The 22,089-nt window shown below is 40.1% G+C and overlaps 1 protein-coding gene across 1 annotated transcript; it reads right to left on the reverse strand.

Annotated features, from left to right (window-relative positions):
* Positions 1–12: 12 nt before the first annotated feature.
* LOC308135731 (uncharacterized protein) lies at positions 13–20,882 on the reverse strand. The gene is made up of 48 exons (XM_080503827.1): positions 20,803–20,882; positions 19,247–19,305; positions 18,797–18,823; positions 18,617–18,685; positions 17,863–17,916; positions 17,437–17,511; positions 17,174–17,233; positions 17,044–17,091; positions 16,884–16,949; positions 15,520–15,594; positions 15,308–15,358; positions 13,556–13,660; positions 13,224–13,292; positions 12,893–12,997; positions 12,619–12,690; positions 12,463–12,525; positions 11,904–11,975; positions 11,665–11,730; positions 11,456–11,521; positions 11,308–11,373; positions 11,138–11,206; positions 9,658–9,723; positions 9,449–9,517; positions 9,199–9,255; positions 8,966–9,022; positions 8,260–8,328; positions 7,969–8,022; positions 7,664–7,735; positions 6,615–6,677; positions 6,478–6,531; positions 6,310–6,378; positions 5,949–6,017; positions 5,581–5,643; positions 5,253–5,318; positions 5,122–5,175; positions 4,973–5,038; positions 4,822–4,893; positions 4,526–4,579; positions 4,196–4,261; positions 4,039–4,098; positions 3,819–3,890; positions 3,638–3,700; positions 3,475–3,537; positions 3,179–3,253; positions 3,031–3,070; positions 2,868–2,919; positions 2,353–2,767; positions 13–2,257 (listed from the first exon to the last, which is right to left on the reverse strand). The coding sequence occupies exons 2-48, from the start codon at positions 19,298–19,300 to the stop codon at positions 800–802; spliced, it is 4,770 nt and encodes a 1,589-aa protein (XP_080359953.1). The 5' UTR covers positions 19,301–19,305; positions 20,803–20,882; the 3' UTR covers positions 13–799.
* Positions 20,883–22,089: the final 1,207 nt, after the last annotated feature.

Below are 22,089 nucleotides of genomic sequence, written 5' to 3' on the forward strand. Positions count from 1 at the left end.
GGACAACAAAGGTAGGTTGTAATAATTTATTAGCTCAGTAAGGAACCGTCACCGTCGATTACAGGTTGTACCAAAATATACAAAAACCCAGAGGGGACATATAAAAACATCAAACACATAAAAATGTAGTGTAATCAGAAGTTAGTAAAGTCAAATAAACCTGAAAAAAAGATGAGATGATGTCTTGATAAAGTGCACCGAGTGGAAAACTGTAACAGGAAATGTTTAAATATAGAAACACGACATGAAGTCATCACTGAGAGACATTTACAGGATTTAACCTGAGAGGTAACCATTAGAAGTCAAACTAGCAATAAGCAGCATTTATTTAAGGTAGGTACAGTATTTTCCTCACAATCCCACAAGTTTCACCCTGAAACACGCAAAAAGTATAAAAGACCCCAAGAAGAAAAACATTCTGGTTTAATCTACAAAAGTGTTTCATTATCTGCAGCCTTGACGTTCATTTCGTAGGAAGTCAGCTGCTGATTCATCTGCCCATGTTGGGTAATGTTGAAATAACTAAAGCTGCAAAGACCTGCAGCTCAGAGGTCCTGGCAGCTGACATCTTGCTTGTTTCCAATGTCTTTCGACGTTTAGTGAACATGCCATCACTGCTCCACAGGAAGCCTCGCAATGACTAAATGAGAACCATCATGTGTGTTTGAGGAGGAAAGTGTTGAAAACATCCAGGCCTGTTGCCCACCAGGTTCAGGATTCAGGTGTGTTGATCAGGATTAGATTCATTGCGATCCTGACGAAAACCGCTGGTTTTCAGTGTCTCACTGCTCCCGTTGGTCTAAATGTTGAGTCCATCTTCCAGAAGCGCGTTGGAGCGAGGTCGGGATCCTCGCCGGCTGTGGTGATGCTCTCCGTCTCCGTCGCTTCCTCTCCGGTGACTTCCTCCGTGCTCTCGCCTCCTCTCCGTCTCCCCCTCCTCACCCCCTGCCGTCTCATACTCCCTCCTGCTCCCTCCCCTCTCGCTGTGGTGACTCCTCGTCGAGTCCTGCCTACTGCTCCCCCTCTCCCTGTCCGAGTGCTCCCTCCTTGACCCCGAAGTCCTGTGACCTCGATGCGACTCCGTCCGTCCGTGGCCTGCTCCCTCCGTCTCGGCTCTCCAGTCCTTCACCCCTCGTTCCTCCTCTGCTCTCCTCCTCCGGCTCTCCGTCCTGTCGCCGTCTCGATCTGTGTGACGGCTCCGTCTGTGCTCCTCGTTCCTGCCTCCTCCCTCCTCCTCCCGGTCACTCCTGCTGCTGTGCCTCCTCGTGCTCCTGCTTTCTGTTTCTCTCTCGGCATGAACCGCTTTCCATTCAGGCTTCATCCCTCCTTCATCCTCCCTGCTGCTCCTTCTCCTCAGGCTCTCAGTCTCAGGTTTGACCCACTCACTGTGAACTTTAGTGCTCTCATTTGTTCTTGACTCTTCTGTTGTTGTTTTACTTATCACAGTATCATTCACTGTGTCGCTTTTACTCTCACGTTTTCCAGCAGTTATCCAGTTCTCCGTTTCTTTCTCCTTTTTGCCTCCTTTCTGAACCTGCTCTTTTGAAGGTTCCTCTTTGGTTTTCTTCTTCTCTTCTTCGTCAGTCTCTGACTTGGACTCGGAGCTGTCCTCTCCTTTCTCTGACTTTTCTTCCTTGTCCTTCTTTTCATCCTGCTCTTCTTTCTCTTTTGTCTCATTAGCTTTCATCATCTCCATCTCCTTCTTCTTCTGCTGCTCCTCTTCAATCTTCTTGTCCAGCTTCTCCTCCAGGAGGTCCAGCTCCTGCTCCAGCTCGGCCAGCTTTTTCGGATCGGACTCCAACTCGTCTTCGACTTCCACCTCCACCTCCTCGGTCTCTTCATATTCCTCCACTTCGATGCCGTCCATGGTCTTCTGCAGCTGGGTCTTTACCTTATTCAGCTCCAGCAGGCCGTCTTGGAGGTCTTTGCAGACGTCTCTTATCTTGGAGGCGAACTTGGTTTTGGCGCCCTTGCGCAGCTTGTGGGAGTCTTTGGCCAGGAAGAAAATATCCAGAGCCAAAAAGAGCGCCGACATCACACCCGTGGTGACGCTGATGGCCTGGGCAGCTTTGGCGACGCCGCCTGCTGCACCCAAAACCTGCACGGTGCTGATGAGCTTGTCGGTGTTGATCATCAGGGCTTTGCCGGCGCGGCCTCCCTCCTTCATCACGTGCTTGAGGTTGTGGTTCATGGCTTTGCTGGCGGCACTTTGTGAGTATTTTTCAAAATCCCACTCCTGCAGGGTGTCCATACCTTCCTACAACAAGCAGACACAAGGAATGACGGTCAGCATGAACTTGAAATAAAGCTGTGGATAAAAGAAAAGTTAATTATAACCAAACGTTTTCTCACCTGCACGAACTCCAAGCACTCTCTGATATCGTTGATCTCATCCTGGTATTCCTGGATCATCTTCTCCAGCTTCTTTCGGTCCATGTTGGAGTGAACCGTGTCGGTGATGTTGGCTGTGGCCGACGCGATGCTGCCGGCCGTCGCCACGCCGATCCCCACCGCCGTGACGATGATGGAGGCACCGAAAGTGAAAGGCGCCAGAATGAGGCCGGTGATGGTGGTTATGCTGCCGGCAACGCTGGCCACGCCTCCACCCACCGCCGCCGTCGTCGTCTTCTTGTGGAAGTGATCGGCGGCGTCAGCCAGCGCTAAAAGCTCCAGGATGCGATGCTGCAGGGACGCCCCCCGCTGGTTGAAGAGATACACGAAAAGACGGGCTGCCATGTAGACACGGTCAGCTGCTTGCTCCATCGCTCTGGAGAGACCAACAGAAGAAAAAAACAAAAAACAAAACAATTAATTTTCGTCAAATTAATGAGAAAATTACTTGATTTGAAAGAACAAAAACAAGTTACATTTGTTCATCTCCTGTCCCAAAATTGGAGGTCTCGTTCCACTCTGTCCAACCTGGCAACCCGCAGCACAAACGTCAACAGTTTAGTGTGTGTGAGCAAAGACTAAAAAGACAACTCATGTGACAGCAAAATATATTTCTTTCAAGTGAACATTCACACTAACCTTTGACAGAGCTCCACCACTCCGTCAGTTCATTATTTTCCTGAAGAAAAAAAAAAAAAAAAGACATTTCATGTTCACAAATACAAATACACAACTTCTCTCTGGAATATGATTGCGCAGAAAAGGGCTGGAATCTTAAAAGGCCAACCTCGTCATTCTCGAGCCGAGTGTTCTCGGTGGGAAAAGCTGCCATCTCCACGGCCTCCACCTCCACCTCGGTCTCCTGGAAAACAAACCACAGCGCAGCTTCAACCGCCTGTGAACTTCTATACAGTGAACAAGCCATGCGAACAGAAACATTTCCAAGTAAAGTACAATTCAAAGTGTCACATGTCCTCAACACTGGCATGTTCATTCTATTCCTATTATTATTTATTCATATTTGGGTTTTTTTTTTATCGTTGTTGGTGCTTCATTTGTATTTCCAGCCCTCCTCATGCTGACCTGCACTGGATTCATCTCCTGCAGCTCGACAGCCTCCTCAAGAATGGGCATCTTATCTGAACTCTGTGGACGAAAAACTATTAGAATAGAAAAGCCACGACTAATAGAAATTTAGTTTCAGTGCAATCAGAGTCAAGCAAACGTAAAGAAAAAGTATCGATACCTGTGAACCCAAATTAAATTTGGGCATTCCTGGAAGAGTTTTCTTGACTCGGAAAGACACAACCTGAAAAAAAAAAAAAAAGCCCAGCAGGAAATCATGTAAGAATATCATGAGATATATAAGTGAAACTAAGACTTAATGATATGTCCTGATTTGTGTTGGAAAGTGAACCGCGTCTCACCCGCCGTTTCTTCTTTATTGTGCGCTTGCGCCTCAGCCCACCTCCTGTCGGGGGCGCCGTGTCGTCACCTGCCTGCAAAACAAGACGGAAATGGTTTGTTCAAACTTTCTGTGCGTGTTGATCACTGACACAGTGAACTTAGTGTCATTTCACAATCTCCAAACACGTCACCAACAAGTCCAAGTTTAATCCCTCTCAGCACTGATCAGCCCATTCATACCTGCTGCTCCTCGTTTTTGGGCGTCCTCCTGAACATTCCAGCAAAACCACCTTTTTTCTCCTGTCACAGAAAAAAAACAGCACAAAGAATTTACTTATTTACCTGTGCTGAAGTATAGACATGTGATTTAAACACCATCTAACGGTGTGAAACTCACCTTTGCGCCTGTAGATTCAAGATTTTCATTACTGGCTGATAATTCATCTTGAGCTGAAGGATCATCCTAATGAATGAATGAATGAATAAATGAAAAGGTAAGTAAGTACTCAAAGTCTCCAATGAAGAAAAAGTAAAAACTACGAGTTGGTAAATGTGCATTTCAACATGTTGTGATTTTAGGTAATGTTAGTACAATTTAAAAATACATATCTCATCTTGTATTGTAGTTTAAAGTCAGAAATTCATTTATTCTCTGAATAATAAACAGACATATTAAACCAGCAGTTCCCAGTTTGTTAGTAACTCTCAGTAATCGGTTACATCTCACCTCTCCGGTCAGGCTGTCCACACTGGCTGAACGCTTCGAGTCACTCAGAGGATCCTGGGAAAGAGAAGAGGTTTCAGTGTCTCTCCTCTCTTCAGTAGTACTTTTCGGACACATTTTGTGAGTGCCAAGTTCAGATGCAAAATACAGAAGTTTAAAAGTATGTGACGAAATGGAAAAATACATAGGAAGGTATACATGAGAAAAAGTAAACGGATCAACCGGTTCCTAAGTGTCATATGTCAGTTTCACGTGCGAACCACAAAATATTCAGCCACCAAAGGGACCTTTTTGATCACCTGCATGATTGTCGATCGTTTAGCTGGTTTGGGAGATTTTTTGAAAATCCCTGCAAGTCCTCCAGACTTCTCCTGAAACGTATGGAGACAATAATGAACCGTCGGAGGACAGAGACAACAGGGGCGACAATACAATCAACAACATCTGTACCTTTGCTGGGGTCCCTTCGGAAAGGTTTTCGTAGCTGGCGGATAATTTCTTCTCCTCGCCTGATTCCTGAGAAGAGAGGACAGAAAACATTTTGAGGCAAATACCACTGAGTTAAACATGCGACACTGACGTTCAAGTCATCACCACACCTCGTCTGCTGGCTTTTGAGTTTTCTTAAACATCCCACTGAAAACCTTCTTCTCCTGAAATCAAACAACAAACACAGATAAAGAAACATGTTTTGTAAAATGATGAAATGAGCCTAATTTCAGATCATTACCTTGGTGGTGTTGCTTTCAAACAGATTCTCAGTGCTTGCTGAGAGTTCCTTCCGAGAGTCTTTGTCCTATATGATAAATTATAAACAAACAGTAGTTCATTGTGTGAAACGGCAGCTATCTGAAGTTCCGTCGTGAAGCTCCGTCTTTTAATGCCATCTAGGAAAGGCAGGAACGACCAGAAAACACAGATATAGAGCTTTTTTGCAATTACAGTCATTGCAGTGGACCAGAGGACGCAGAGGGAGAAACACTGATTCATTTTTCTACAATTCTAAAGTAATGAAATAAAAATCCAGTAGTAAAGATTTAAAGAGTGACCAGTCTCACCTCAGCATCTGCAGATGCTTTGGGTGTTTTCTTGCGGAGTCCGCTGAACAGGCCTCCGCTCTCCTGAAGAAAAGAGTGAAATGAGAAAGTGCATGAAACACCATGACATGTACATTTTAGAATAATTTATAATTTTATCTGTTAGTTTCATTTAGTTTTTCTGTCCTTTGGTGTCACGTAAGGTGAATTTAAATGACGGTATTATTTCATCTTTATATACATTTGGTTGGTCTGTTAGTATCAATCTCTACTTCGTCCTTCAGTTTTAAAGTAAAAGTACAAAGCACAGCCGAAATGTATCCATGCATGTGAGTGGAAAGAACATTTCAACTTTAATGAGACACACACACACACACGCTTCTACTGACCTCATCAAACAGATCAAACTCAATGCTGGCCGATCTCTTCCACATTTCTGCCAGTCCTCCTTTTTTCTCCTTAAACAAACACACACATTTCTTATTATTAGGCAGTTAATCAGGTGTACTTAAACATGTTTTGCGGTTCAGGGTAAATCTGCAGACCACAGGGTTAGATCTTGGACTAAAAGTGAAGTCGTGTGACATTTACTCACAGATGTCGTCCCACATACGGTTTATCAAAACAATACAATGCGAGGCGTGACAATAACTTCCCAGCTCATGTCACATCATCCAATCTCATCTCTATTATCTGGTTTCGGTTCAGTGACACGAGACAAAAGAAGCTGCAGTCAGCGGACAGAGCTACCTTTGAGACGGTTGGATCGGTCAGATTCTCAGAGCTTCCTGATAACTGATTTTCAGTGTCATCTGACTCCTAAATTCAAACACAGAAAATAGTAAAAAAAACAATTAAATAAAAAAAGACATGTTTTTAAAACTAGATCGTCTTTAACATTCAATGTCGCCATTTTACCGTCTCTGCTTGTTTCTGCGGCCTCTTGAATATGTTAGTGAAGATGTGTTTCTCCTAAAAGACAATAAAGTGGTGTCAGTCAATGCTCCCTCTGCATATAATAATAAAACTTTAAGCGTTTGTTACGTTGCACGCACTTTGCTGGTATTCTCAGACAGGTCTTCATTACTGGCTGACCGTTCTTTCTGACTTTCTCCATCCTGAAACGAAAAGTATGGAATTGTACATAAAATAGGTTACATTTTTAAAAAAGTTTTAAAACATTTGACACATTTCAGCTGATTTGGTGAAGGGGCATATCTTGAAAAGAGAGAAAGGACTTCCCCATCTCCTAAAATGTTAACAACCGCTGGTAGCAGACAGTGAGCCACACCTGACAATGACAACATCACTAAACTTATACGACCAACAGAAAAATTGGAATTTTGGGAAAAACTTCAAATCCACTGCGTTTGTTCTTGTAGAAATTACAACAGTAAGCAAATGCAAATTTTATCGACTCAACAAAACAAAAATCAGAGGGCATCTATCTTTACTGTAACGCATCCGTAATTTGATTTTCTTGATTTTTCAATGGATACTAAAGGAACTGTTTTTAGGATAAATGGTGTACATGATATATACTGATTGCCACTAATCATTTGTTTATTCCTAATGGTACACCACATTTGAATGGAGCAAAGGGAGAGAATGCTTTAATGGAAAATAATACAAATATCAACAGCAGGCTACGGCACTCATGTTTTATATTTGTCACAGCTTCTTTTTTTTTTTTAAAGGCTTGTTTACAAAAGTAAAAACACACCGTAGAAACACACACCAGGAAAATAAACCTGAAGTCCAGAGTCTCACTGAGAAAAATCTATCCCAGCATGTATCTATGAATCATCCATGCATCTATCCTCAAAACTAATTTCCAGGGTTATGTGATGCTGGCTCAGATTATAAGTGTCTACGAGTGAAGGCAAGGGACATCCTGGACACGTCGTCGAGTCCTCACGGACCAAACAGACATGCACATTCTCATTCCCATATAAAGTAACACAATAACTAACTGATTTGCTTCTTTCTACTAAGCTTTGCTTCTTCCTGCTCCTTTCCAGATATGGTGGGCCATTTTTTTTTTTTTGCTTGCTCTGCTCAGTAATGTTTGTGTTTTTATTTTTCTATTTTTCCACACCAATACCTCTTCGGATTGAGCGGCTTCTGCAGGTTTGTGAGGCTTCTTGAATATTCCACTAAATATTCCTCCTTTTTCCTGAAACACACATGTGAAGAGCGCAGTCTGAGCTTATTTTCAGTATTTGACAACAGGAAATCGGAGCTGAACGTTACAGAAAGATGATTTTACCATTGTTTTAATCAACCAAGTCAAAAAGCGATGCATTCTGTTGTCAACATTAAAATCAGCACAAATAACTGAACATGAAGAATTTTTTTAAATTTTACATCTCGACAAGATATTAAGAAGTAAAGGTAAAACTGAGTCACCTTGTTGTCAGTCTGGCCCTCAGTGCTACCTTCATCATCCTGGGACTTTTTCTCCTGAGAAAAGATGTCAGTCATGATCTTGATTCCAGAATATACTATATCACATTCTGTAAAGCAGCTGGAATTACTAGAATGAGGATGTTTAAAACCAAGGTTAGGTTAAAGCCATTTTCCATTTCTATGCTGCTGGGTGGTGACAGTGTACAAAGTCACACACATTTGAAATGATGATAACACCTCAACATTAAACATAAACAATGAAAAAGCGGTTTGATTGGGAGCCAAACTGACCTTTGAGTTGGCAGCGTCAGACAGACTGTCGGTGCTTCCAGAAATGTCTTTATGAGCGGATGAATTGTCCTGAAACACAAATTTGTATTTGCGAAATTGTCTTTCATCAAGTTTTTGTTATTATAATAAGCGAGTTGACAAGGGTGGAGGATCTTTGTATGGTCTTGTAATCTACAGAACCTACTAATGTAGTCTATTCTGCAATAAATCTGAACTCAGAGCAAAACAATGTGCTGCATATCGTGACAAGTGATCAAGTGAAGCAGTATCATCCAGGTTTTGTGAGGTTTCACACATTTTCAACAATCACAAAAGAGGAAATATGTCAAACAAGACATTTCATTCTTCCCTCGAGGTTGCATGTACAGACATTTAGTTACTACAGGAAGTTCATTAAACAGCTTTTATTTCTTTCGTGTTGTTTTCAAAGATGACCATCCAGAGCAGTTTGGGTTATTGCAGAAAATATGACTTAGTTTGACTAAGTGAAGATTTAGTTTCAACATTTATCCTGTTGAGGTTAAAATTATGATGAATAACTAATGATACTAGGATTTGTCTTTGTTAGCATCATTATAACACACACATTTATGTAATGCCCTCAATAAATATCGAAATGAAAATGTTTTTAATTCTGTGAATTAGCCAGGTCTGTTCGTTTTGAGGCTTCAAGGTTAAATAACTACTCGTGATTAATAAACTGTACCTCTCCTGCTGTTTTTGGAGTCTTTCGGAGGAGTCCACTGAACAACCCGCCTTTCTCCTACCGAGGAAAGAAAAAAAGAAAATCATCGTCTTCGTGGCAGAATTATCAGGGAAAGTTCATCTTCCGCCTTTGTTCCTACAGCAATTTTAATCCTTTTTTAATTTCTTGTGGTGACTCATGACATTTCACACGACGTGCACCAAGCATCTTATTAGTTGTAACGAGAGACAAACCTTGTTCTCCAAGCTGTCGGTGCTGGCCGAGAGCTCGCCATGCAGCCGCTCTGCACCCTAAAAATAACGACAAAAAACGTATTGAACATGTTGGAGCATAAATACTGATAGCGGGTAGAATCAGGTCGAGGAAATGAGAGAAACATGTTGCCATGTGTAACAATGTTATAGGCACCAAAGACATATTATCGTCGTCATTTATATTAAACTTAAAATGGAAAAAGTGACCTTTTAATCTTTAATACATTACCTCCGGTAGTCGGGGGCCTTCGGATGGTTTTGGCGATTTCTTAAACATTCCACTGAAAACACTTTTCTCCTGACGCAAAAAAAAAAAAAAAAGCATTTTTGTCAGACATGTTGGTTTGTGTAAATCTTCAGATGTTTGACTTGGCTTCAGAGAAAAACCCCCCCAGAAATAAACGCCCAAGTTCCGTGAAAAATTTAAAGTTCTCTCACTTTCGAGCTGTTCTCAGACAGATTATCGTTGCTGGCCGACTTCTCAGCCTGCACTGACTCTTTCTCCTGAAACACAACCAACAAAATGTATCAAACATCACATTCAGCTAGATTTATTAACAGAGACTCTGTAGTCCCCATCGGGGAAGTTTGATTCAGACGCTACAGATGAAGACCAGTCGCATAAGTGGATAAATGGCTGCTTCATTAGTGACACTAAAACCTCACTGATTTTAGGCAAATGTTTAAAATGGCAATTGCATGTTTGATCAGCAATAAAATCATCTTCTTTCGTTATTGTAGCAGAAACAACAAGAAAACTGCTGAATAGTTGTAGAGGTTGAAAAAACTATTATCAGATATATATTCGGAAATAAGCCAAACAGTGTTTTAAAGTTACATTTTACAGCGAAGAAACATATTGTTCATTGTTATAAACACCTTGACTTGGGAAATAAATACTGGACAGTATGAGCTATGACACACTGCCTTTTGGCTTCAGTCTTTGTTGGCAGGTTGCAGTTTAGAAAGTTAACACTTCTGCTCAAGTGCCTTTCAGTTAAAAAAAAAATGTCATCCGGCTTCAAAAGGAAGGAAATGCAGATAATCCAGCAAACTGACATTGGGCACAAAAGAAAAAGAAAAAAACGTGTGACACATCCACAGTATCAACTGCTTCAATGTGTAAACAGGAAAACTGGAGTTATCGCTTTGAGCACTTCTTCTACTTATGCTCGTCTCTCCTCTCCAAAACCTTTTCTTTCCTTGGTGGTTTTTTTTGTGTGGTTCGTCTCCACAAGAGAATAACATTCTCTACATATTGTGTTAATTGTATGTTGGATCAATAACGTACTTTAAAGTGAAAAGTGTCACTTGATCGTGATTGTTATGGAATCCAATTTATCATAGATGGAAACAACAAAAAAACCCAAAAAAAACTAACAGGCCAAGTCGAGTATGAGCTGATGAAGACACTTCCAAGATATATGACCAATTTAATTCAATTTGCATTGAGATAAAATAAGAAAAAACATTTGAAGAAATACTTTTTTTTAAAAATTATTATTATGGGACAAACTGTGAAAAAAAGTCCATCTTAAACAAGCAGCGGCGACTAGAAAGCAAATGTGTAGCAAGCAAACGGAACATAATCATAAAGATTTTTTGTGATCGCTGTCATTATATTTAAATAACGTAGTTCTTACAGCAACAGTAAATGTTATAAATGAGCTGATTGAAAACAGTTTGCCTGCTTGTGTTTTAAATCAACCTGTGATTTTTTTTCCCTCAACAGTAAACATGTCAGTTCACTTCTGTCACCCTGCCTCAGCCTTACCTCAACTTTTTGCGCTTTGATTCTCAACTTCACAACGTGTTCATAAATTGGGCTTCTTTTATTTCACCTTGTGCTTCAGTCATCGCTAGTTACTCCGTAAACTCCACTTTGGCGTTCACCTCACCTCCACCTGTGACTCCTTACCTGTGCAGGCGTCGCCTCTCCAGGAGTCTTTGCTGGTTTGCGTCGCATTCCACTGAAGAAACCTTTTTCCTGGCGACATCAGACAAAATATGTTGTGCTGACCCTACTTATTACATTACAACTACGCAGTAGGAATTTCCAATAAACGCACTAAACAAACGCATTCAAACCTTTTGCTGATTTTCACTGAGACTGTCTTTGCTGCCAGAGAGCTCTCCATGCAGAGAATCTTCATCCTGAACACACAAAACAACCAAGTTCACGTTATGTTTGCACGGAATGTTTACATCTGCACATAGACGGGGGACTCTTACTCGCCTGATCGGTTTCGGCAGCTTCTGCTGGTTTCTTCTTGAACATCCCACTGAATATTCCTCCTTTCTCCTGAAATACAGACACAGTTCTGAAGGTGTAATTCCGGCCACACTGAGGTCAATGACGGGTCACTCCACTGTAATTCTGTGTTTACATCGTAATTACAGATAATGTTATCTTTTCCCCTGCTATTTTAACACAAAGCAGCTCACCTTGTTGCTGTTTTCAGACAGACTGTCACTGCTGGCAGACAGCTCACTGGGAACATTCAGATTATCCTGAAATACAAACAAAAAAATCTATCCATCTTCTATATAGCTTTATCAAATTGAGGGTCATGGGGAGGAGTAGTAGCAGTAAAGTTTCTACTATGTGCCTGCATTTTAGATGATGCTATATTCTGCAATCAATACGTTAAAAGACTTTTTTACTGTTGGACATGACAGCTCACCTGTGCAGGCACGTCATCCGCTGCCGGCTTATTTGGCTTTTTAAGTAGGCCGGAGAAGAAGCCTCCTTTTTCCTGTAGAGAAATTGTTTTATTTAAACATGACACATAAACAACAATTAACTCTAACCATAGCCTGGATGGCTATCCTCGTCACAATTTACTTTTCTGGGTTTCAGTAGCCTGTAATACCTGACATTCAGCTTGTGACTAATCAGTTCAGGACTCTGTTATAATAATAATAATAATTGATAGAAAAGTTAATAAGTAACATCACATGTTATTTTTTATTCATTCAGTGTGCAAAAGTTGTTGCTCTTCTGGTGCCATTTAGATGCTTCAAGTGTCACCCTGAACTTGTTTCTTTTATCAAGATTCCTTCAGAGACTTAAAAGATAAAAAATAATAATTTCTCAGATTTTTCTAGTTCCTGTGCATGAAGCTCTCATTCGACCCAGAGGAGGTCCCACCACACTTCACGTAAATCTTCATCCGACGTCATCTTCAAGGAATTTTTTTTTTATAGTTTATTTTACTTGGTCTGAGTCAGGATGAGACTTACATGCGCTTGTTCCTTTTTTTTCTCTTCATCTGTATCGTCGCTGTCGCTGTCCGCTTTGCTGATCTGCTCACAAACAGATCCAGGAGTGAAAAATCAAGCCGACATTATAAAAATACAAGCTCAGGCTGAATGAAGCTGCAGGAGAGTTGAGTTTACCGACAGGGCCGTAGACAAGGATTTATCTTTGGGTGTTTTGCGAAACATTCCAGTGAGAAGACCACCTTTGTCCTGAAGAAATGAAAAAAAGTGAAATATTTTCCCATCCTTGCCTTTAAGCGATGTTTCTACGTATATTGCAGCATAATGAAAGTAATCCGATTCCTAAAGTAACTACTTTTCCCCATTATTTTCTTCCAGGTTTCGACGAACGACATGATTTTCTAATTTTCGTTGAAACTCAAAAGTTTAAAATGCAGCCGTCTCTGCGCACCTGTTTCGTTTCTGCATTTCTTTCTTTCTTGTTTTTTTCTCCAGACTGCTCCTTCTCTGCACCTCCTTCCTCTGCACGAGGTTCTGGACTTGGATCTCTGCTTGCCTGAAAAGTAAAATCATTATAAATCTGCTAAACTCTTGTCTAAATTAAAAGAGTAAGAAGTGTGTCAATTATTTGCTTCTGACTGGATGACAGCCTCAAGTTATACCCATGAGAAATAAGTTTGAGACAAATGCAGGTCTCAAACCTGCGTTCTACATCTGAATTTTTAGATTTATCATTCGATTCCATTACTTAACATCATAAAGCTGTGTTTAGAGGTTATTACCCGTGGAGATTTTCCATCACTTGATTTGTGAGGCTTTTTAAGGATGCCAGAGAAGAAGCCTCCTTTTTCCTAGGAAGAGAAATGTTTCTATGAGTTATCGCAGAAATAGGAACATATTTTCATAGCATAACGCCTTGTTTTGACCCAAAATGTGAGATCTGCTGAGGTGAAAAAAAAAATGTGTTTGGTGAAAAATGTGTTGTCGTTTTTTTTCCTGAAAGCCTTCAAATCTGTTATGTTATGACACCAACAATACACTAACAAACAATTATAGAATGATTTTGTTTGTTAAAGCAGAAGCAGAACTTTGATGCACCATTGTTGAAATGTACCTGTTTGGGTTCTGCATTCTTCTCGAGAAGGTTTTTCTCTGCAGATTGTTCCTTTTCTGAGGCTGCTTCCTCTGTCTGGCGATCAGGACTCTGGTCTCTGCTGGTCTGAGAGAGAAAACGACGACGAGATCATTGATCCCTACAAACTCTCAGACAGGAAGAGAATCCGATATTGGACTTATATATTTGAAACTTTACGATCAATTAACACACCAACAAAACAAGACCAAGTTGACATTTTATTAGAGCAAACATTTTTTTGAATCATATTTGGTTTTAAAACAGAAATGTCCATCAAACTGAAATATTTTGTTGAAAAAAATATAAAAGTATCTAAAAGTATCTAAATGGTAATATATTGTTATTTTTAATCATTAAAACTGAATTGCCTTCAGCTAGTATGAGAAACTATTGGGAAATCCTCCTCACAAGGATGTGTGTTGGGCTTGTGGTGGCAGCAGTGAGACGTCTTCTAATAACAATGTTGGACGTTAGATCGGTCGTCTCACCCCGGTCCATGTGTATAAATATCTTTGGGGCGAGACAAGGATGTTCAAGTTGTTCCTGACTGACAGCTGTGTGAGCATAGATGAATGAAAGTGACGGAGCACATAAATCATATGGAGATGTGCAAGTGCTCTTAGAGTGAAGTCTATTCATCTGGGGAATTTGACACATGGGTTAACGGTCCAAAAACACGCGTCGGGAGTTTAATTGGTGACTCCTAATTGTTTAAATCGGCACGAATAAGAACGTCTCTCTCTTTCTCTATGCCCATAACCAGCTTTGGCCATCGTCACTATTGCTTACTATAATATTAGTTGGCTCAGGATAGAAGCTTAACAGGATGTAAAGGAAAACAGATTCTTTGGTTTCTATTGCAATTTGTAAAAACAACAATCCACAATAACTTTGTGTTGCAGTGATGAAGTGAGAAAGAAAAGGCATCGATAAGCAGCACATTTATAAAACAAGAAAGAGGTGCAGGAGCAGCAGGAAATAAATCTGTTGTCCAGGAGGATTCCTTTCAATGAGCAGGTGTGTTTCTTTTATCAAATGTGACAAACGAAAACCCAACGAATGTAAAACTGTCTAATCTTTCTATTAAAACACATTTATGTTTTAATTTAATTTAATGTGGGCATAATTGAGACAAAGTAAAAACAGAAAAATACGCTTTAGATTGAGTTCGGTGAGTGGAGGATGTCATCCTACCACAGTTTGAACAACAATACTTTGTGGTAAAATCTGTTTCTAGTGATCCGATTAGCCAATTGCTCACCTGTCGCCATACTGAACGAGCTCTGTATTATATGAATAATCAACTTTGTGAAACTAAAACACCATAGTTAAGGACCATCTCAGTTGTGAACGCTTTCCTGTTTTTATATCTACTAATCTCAATCAGGTTATAATAACATACAATTGCAAACTCCATCCATCCATCCATCCTCTTTCCTGCGTATGGGGTGGCAGTGGTAATACAGAAAGAAAACTCAGTAAAGTTGTTCAAGCACAGATGTTTACTTTCCTCATTGCATGTTACATCTCTTATCCTGAGTAATCACATAAATATGGAAACAAACGAAAAAAATCCTGAAACCTTCCATAATCAGAATTTATTAGAAACTTATGTTGAATTAAACAAACATGTCCAGTTACCACCACCATAGAAATTGTAGTAAATAGAAGAAAACTGAAGGAAAGCAGCCACCACCAGCAGAAAACACCAACACTGACGGTGCTTCATACCTTTGGGGTTGACTTGAATTGTAACCCCTTCATTACTCCCTTCAGACCGCCCTGCCAATCACAATTTCATTTTACAATCCGGACCCTTACGAACACAAATGTATTACTAAGGGCACACATGGGATCTCATGTAAATCTATGAGGAAGGATGTAGTGTCCAGCATGTTGGCCTCCGCAACCCAACAAACACACCCAATCCCAACCACACATACCGGTTTGCTGCTTGTCGCCTGTTTGACTTGGACTTCATCTGGATTTTCCTTGTCAGTGTTTGGACTCCGGTAAGTCTGCAGAGAACAAATATCAGGACAAATAACTCCACTGAGAAAGAAACCATTTACATACTGTGCAATGCAGAAAGTCTCTAACACATCACAAAAATCTTTAACTCAGTTACAACAAGGATTGAGTCAGGAACAGCAGCTTCCATCTGCTGACACACTTCTACTGTATTTCCTTGTGCATCAGCGTACACACCCACACACACACACACACACACACACACACACACACACACACACCTGTCTGCCACCCAGAACCAGTTCAGCAGAGACAACAACAGCTCTTTTCTCTTTCTAAACAGTTTTTCTACACAGAGAGGCGTCTTGGTGTTCGAAGGATTGAGTTTCTTTTCAGGAAACTCCAGTCTGCGATTTCTGGTTCGACTAACTCATCATTTGAGTTCTTTAATACTCACTTTGAAGCTGAACAAGACAGTTTGTTGTCCCTGCTTCCCTTATATCTTAATAAGTATTAACAAGAAATTATCAAAAAGGTAAGAAGTGAAGTTCAAACAACTTTAGAAGTGAATGTAATGTAAATGTGTTGAAGACAAATGAAAAAGATAAAACCTTAAGTGATTGGGCCTACAGATGATGACCTACCTACTTAACATTGACTTTTAAAATAAAGGTGTCCAATTGGCATGGCTTCTATAAGGCTTTCATGATCCTAAGGAATGGTGGCAACAGGCTAGTTTATTGTGAAATCACACAGGAAGCTGGACAGTAAACGGCCTGTACGCAGCAGAGCTGCAGACTCTCATACAGAAAGTGTTCTGTCCAATCTGCTACTAAAGGCCCCATGTACATGAAAACGACTGAAGGGACTACGCATAGTTTTTTTTGTGTGTTTTAGTTCATGAAAAGTTTCACATATCGCAGAAACGTTGAAAACGATGGAGTTTTCATGTTGGGCCACTAGTGTGTGCTATTATGAGTTGTTGCAATGAAACCACACACACTCGCACAGAGAGCAACACGCTATAAACGTTAACAATGGCGAGTACACGGACACTGGTGTGGAGAGAAGACGACGTTGGATTGCTATTCTGGGTGACTGTCGACTATCAAACTACCAAGAATATGGACGAGGAGTCGTGACACCCTGGAGGTACTTCATATTTCTTACTGTCAAATAACAAAGCAGCCTATATGAATGCTTGCAGAATCCTCACCAGAAACAGTAAGACGGACTCAACCGTAACGTCACGTCAGCCATGTGGAAACTTAAATGAATATGATTATGCAATGTTTTAGAGGCTTTTTGCAGGCTGTGTAACTTCTGCAATTCTTACTGTGAATGTAGGCACTTTCCCTTTTTGGCTCCACTGGAATACCCCAGGCACTCCTCGCTGATTACTCTACATGTCACATGAGAAGACAAAAGTAGAACGCTTGTTGGTAATCCATAAAGACCACATAGAAACTGGGAGATCAAAGTTGCAGCTGCAATACCGATTTGAAATCCGCTTCATCTTTGGGATTGTTTGCTTGAGTGGACTTCTGAGAAAGAATAGGAAGGCACTGACTCGACTGGTAATGAAGGTATGTGAGGAGAAAGGTGTGTAGCTGTGTGTGTGTGTACCTGTGTGCCCTCCACCTCTGCCCTCCTGTGCTGGCTGTACACTGCGGTGGAGCTCATTTCCTGCACAACAACACCCACAAAGGAACAAAAACAAACGATTTATGAAACAGGGAAGAAGCGTGACACTCAGAGGAGCTCTGCTCTCACACCATGTGACCAACGCCTCATGAGTCCGATAGATAACAATTTCTTAAAATATAATATTAAACCAAACAGATCTTTTGTTTGATCTCGATAAAGACACTTTTTGGGTGATCGTCTACCTTTTCGCTGGGCCTGGGTGGAACCACTGGAGTTTCAGATGGTTTCTCTTGTTGCCTCACATTTCCATTTGCTTGCTACACCCAAAAAAATATTGAAAACAAACTTTAGCATAATTGACCTAATAGACAAACAGTGCAAAAAAGACGAACTCCTTTCATCGATCACATGTTATTATAACCGTTACTCACACGCAAACCCTAATAAAGATAAATTTCACTTTTCTCTTTTGATTCAAAATTATTTTTCAACAGAGGTACGTCAAATAAACAAGAGCCTCGCCGTCACTAACACAAAGTTTTTATTCTTTCAGACATTTTAGTGGAAAAATCCTCACATAAAAAGCTTGAAGTCAGAATTCTTTACATCCTATTGTGTCTCATAGCAAAACCACCTGCAACAAATAGAAATGAAACACTCGATAATACCTCATTGAATACGGCCGCCAGTCGTTTCACTCTGTGCTGCGTGTGACCCAGCTCCTGCACAGATAAACACACAGAGAGAACGTTGATTTCTATCATTTTTTTTCTCCCGAATTCCTCTCCTCCCAAATAACTACACTGTGAGAGAACGCGGCCACCTGGAGACACAAAAATGCAAGAAAGCATGAAGGATTATTTATATAGCATCTGGTACAAAAAAAACAACTCAACAGACATACAATTCGATAAAAGCCAGAATGAAAAAGTTGTGCGAGGCCTTGTGGAAATTGGAAACCTCTGTGAATGTTTTGAGATATTTTTGACAACTTCTATTCGAAGGCCATCCGCAGATTTGTCTCGCACCCAAGTGAGATAGGACCTTAAAACATCATAAAACTGTATTAAAAAAAGACTTAAGAAGACTCATTTTGGCACAAAGTTGTGATGAAAATACATGAAATGGCTTCAATGAGACAATATCTTTGATTTCTACACTTTGGTAGCGTTTGATGACTATCTTTCTTGACTTATATCGGCTTTGGTATCGTTATTCCAGTCTCCTGCCACGACTATTAGCAGACTTAATGTTAACTCACTACACTTGGTGTGTAAAGCTGCATTAAAAAAATCAAAAAAAGACATGTTTGCCAAACAAATTACCCCCTTGCATACAACTCAAAGAGACACTGCTGCCACTAAAATGAGCAGAGCCTCAGCTCTTTGGATCTTGATGGTCGCGACAAAGATTTGGACTCACAGCATCCGTCAGCCGCGGAGGCGCCACAGGAGCTGGTTTCTCAGGTCTCTCCTGGTCATATCTTTCCATCTGTAAACACAGTTTTACCGTCACTGGAACATCCTGAAGACATTGGTTAAAGCCTACTTAATGACCTCAGCAAGCCTGTAGTTACTGAAAGGATTGGGTTTGATACTCGACCTCTGGGGGCTTTGGAGGAGCTGTGTTCTGTGAAGAGAAAAAATAGAAGATATCCCGAGAACTGAATGAGATTTAATCCGTCCGTGTGAATTTCTATTTGATCATTCTCAGTTCATCACAATCACACTTCATGATAGTAAGAACTACACATCAACATTAGGGCCATTTTAATGTATTCTAAATGTTTTTTTTGATTTTTTCTGATGTAGAAATCAAGGAAACAAGATGTGGTTTCTGATTGGTTTTCAGTACATAGAGTATGAGGTAAGTACATGAATGGAGGAGCGAGGATGAAAAAAAAAACATGAGAGCTGAATCAGAAAGACTGAGGACGCTGGTGTATATCATTGTTTCCCTGCAGATGATTTCTTAATGATGAGATTTTCATGAGCATTATATCTGTGGGTTTTTTGAACATGTGTGTGTGTGTGACTTGGGGAATATTCTCACCGGCCTTGGTTTTGGCTTCCTTTTGGCTTCTGGTTTTATCATGCATGCCTCCATCCCGCCTGCCACAGCAACACAAAGAGATTAAAGTTTACACATCATGCACTGCGCTCGAACTCCATCAGGGGCAACCTGGAGTTCAGTGTCTTGCCCAAGGACACTTTGAAACATGGACAGGGAAACATAGGGGATTGAAACCGCCAACCTTGGAGGTGGTCGATAATACACGCCATCAACTGAGCCACAGCCACATCCAAATAATTGTCATGTTCGGACCAATTAAAACAAACCTTACACAACCAAGTGTGACTGATGAAATAAAAAGTTCTCCTTTAAGCCTGATCTTTATCTACTTTGTTCTGGATCAAGAGATCACCGCAGATGTGCCACCATTGATTCAGTTTTGAACTGGACCAGTCTCAGTTTAGTGATCAGATTTTATTTCGCTGGATTGTTTTTTGTTAACCATTTCTACCACTTTGCTATACCATTTAGCAGCCATTTTTTAAATTTCCTAAAAATGAGATATTTCAACTATCTTAATCGAGCAATATTGTGTTTCAGAGTTGCTCTGTTAGATGTATGTATGTATGTATGCTCCTGGTGTTTATCAGTGCTTGCCCACTCATAATGATGGAGACAGACACTGATATCTATTTAAAAATAAATACATAAAATAAATAGAAAAAATTTAAAAATAAAAAAAAATATATATATAGAATTTAACTGTATTTTTTAAGAGGAGATTGAGGCCCATTTAAAAAGAAGAAGTATTCATTTGAAACAGTAAATGATTTAATAATTTCTTCCCAGGGATTATTAAAGTACTCTTACTCTGAATTATGTGTACTTTGGTTAGTTTTACACAACTTTGCAAGAAATCTGATTGAATAAATGACATGTACTAACCCTGATTTAAAGTCTCCTTCTTGAAAAGGTTTATTTTACACATAATTGAGTGCTTGATACAAGAATAACAATCACTGGGCAAAATAGAAAAGGGTATTTTATCAGAGACATCCAAGTGGATATCTGTATTCAGCTTTAAGACAACATAAGGAAAGTTTGATATTGTATTTGCAGAAGTGACCAGTGAGCTCTGAAGAAAAAGATGTTTAATTTAATTGTTTATAAATATTGACGTTGTGCAGGGATAAACAATACTCTATAGTCAATTACTTGACTCAAAAACAGGGATTTTTGTGTGAAAGAAAAGCCCAAATTTCACAATGTTTTCCACTAGAAGAAACTATTGAATTAGTTCTTACTGAGGAATATTTAATTTGACACATAAACATCTATAGCGACAAGATGAAAATAAAATACAGTGAGTTATGTTCAAGATCCCAGCTGCTGTAAAAATAATGTTTTGAGTGTAAATACAGTAAATAAAACATTTTTGTCACTTCTGCTTAGCTCCCAGGCTAAAACTGTTGAGCTCGCTTGCTCGTCCTCGTCAGCGTAATATCAAGAAGAGACGTAAAACAAGTAACTTTAAACCCCTGGAGACAATAAGACATGAGCCCAGCGGTCAGTAAATTGAGGAAACGTTGACTTACTATCTATGTGAAGCCGTGTTGAACCCGCTGAGCCTCCACTTTGAGAGGAGGAAGATAAAACGGAGTGGATCTGGCGGCTCCTTCACTGTCAACACATTCCCAGGAGTTTTAAAACTTCACCACACCCTCACTAACATCTGCACCACGATGCCTTCACGAGCCCCACTATAGCTCGGAAATCTGAGTTTCACGGCAGTCGCCGTCTGTTCCCATTCATACAGGACTTGTTTTGGGAGAATTTGACAAAAAAAATTTTTTGTGTGTTTTTATAATGAAGGCTCCAATATTATTAACAGTGTATTTAAAATATATTATAAAAATAAGGTTTTTTAAAAAAAATCGTTTTCTTTCTTAAATAAAAAAGATTGACCTATATTTTCTAGACAATCACATATATATTCTAGTTAACAATTGTTTTTTTTCTTGTTGTACAAATTACAAATGCCCGTCCTTAACTCTCTGTTATGTTCACATATTATTAATGCACATAACATAAGTATCCATGTATTTAATCAAGTAAAATAATTCCTTGATGACACAGTGCTGCAGTGGTTAGGGTTGTCCCCTCAAAGCAATAAGGCAGTGGGTTCAAAAACATGTTGGGCCTTTTTGGGTGGAGATTATTCTTCCCTCTGTGTGATTTATAGATGCAATCTCTTCATCTTTTGGTAGCCTGTATTTCATATGTATTTAGTAGAACTAAAAAGTAAGCTAAAAATCCTCACTTTGGAGAGATGTAACTTGATTTCTGCATGGAAAGCAGATGCCACTAAATAATTATCTTAAAGTGCATGCACTTCGGGTGTTAAACTGCAGAATGGGGGACAAACAAAGACAAAACCTCTAAAACATCATGGTGACACCGCAATAATATATAAAATGCTAAGTCATAAAACAGACATTGCAGTCTGGTGTAGTTGCTGATTTCGCTCCACCTTTACTTATCAAATTTCAGTGATCTTTATCTCGACCTGCCTTTCATTGTCTTACATGTTTTTCCCAGTGTGTTTACGTCCGCATTAGGTAATACACAGATCTCCGACGCCACGTAAATGCAACGTCGCTCACCAGTGGAACAAAGCATCTTTAAACAGGGAAAACACGTCCTGACAGCAACCTGAGACACGAATCCTCTCAATTAAATTCTATTACACAATCAGGAGTGTCACTGCACCATGAAAGACACTGGTCACCAAATGTCCATCCATGTCTCACCTGGATTTATAGCAGAAGATGGACGGGAGGACAGGAGCTGGTACCCTTTTGTCTCCCTTCAGGTTTCTGTGT

Source organism: Blennius ocellaris (assembly GCF_963422515.1).
Source record: "Blennius ocellaris genome assembly, chromosome: 10".
NCBI lineage: Eukaryota > Metazoa > Chordata > Actinopteri > Blenniiformes > Blenniidae > Blennius > Blennius ocellaris.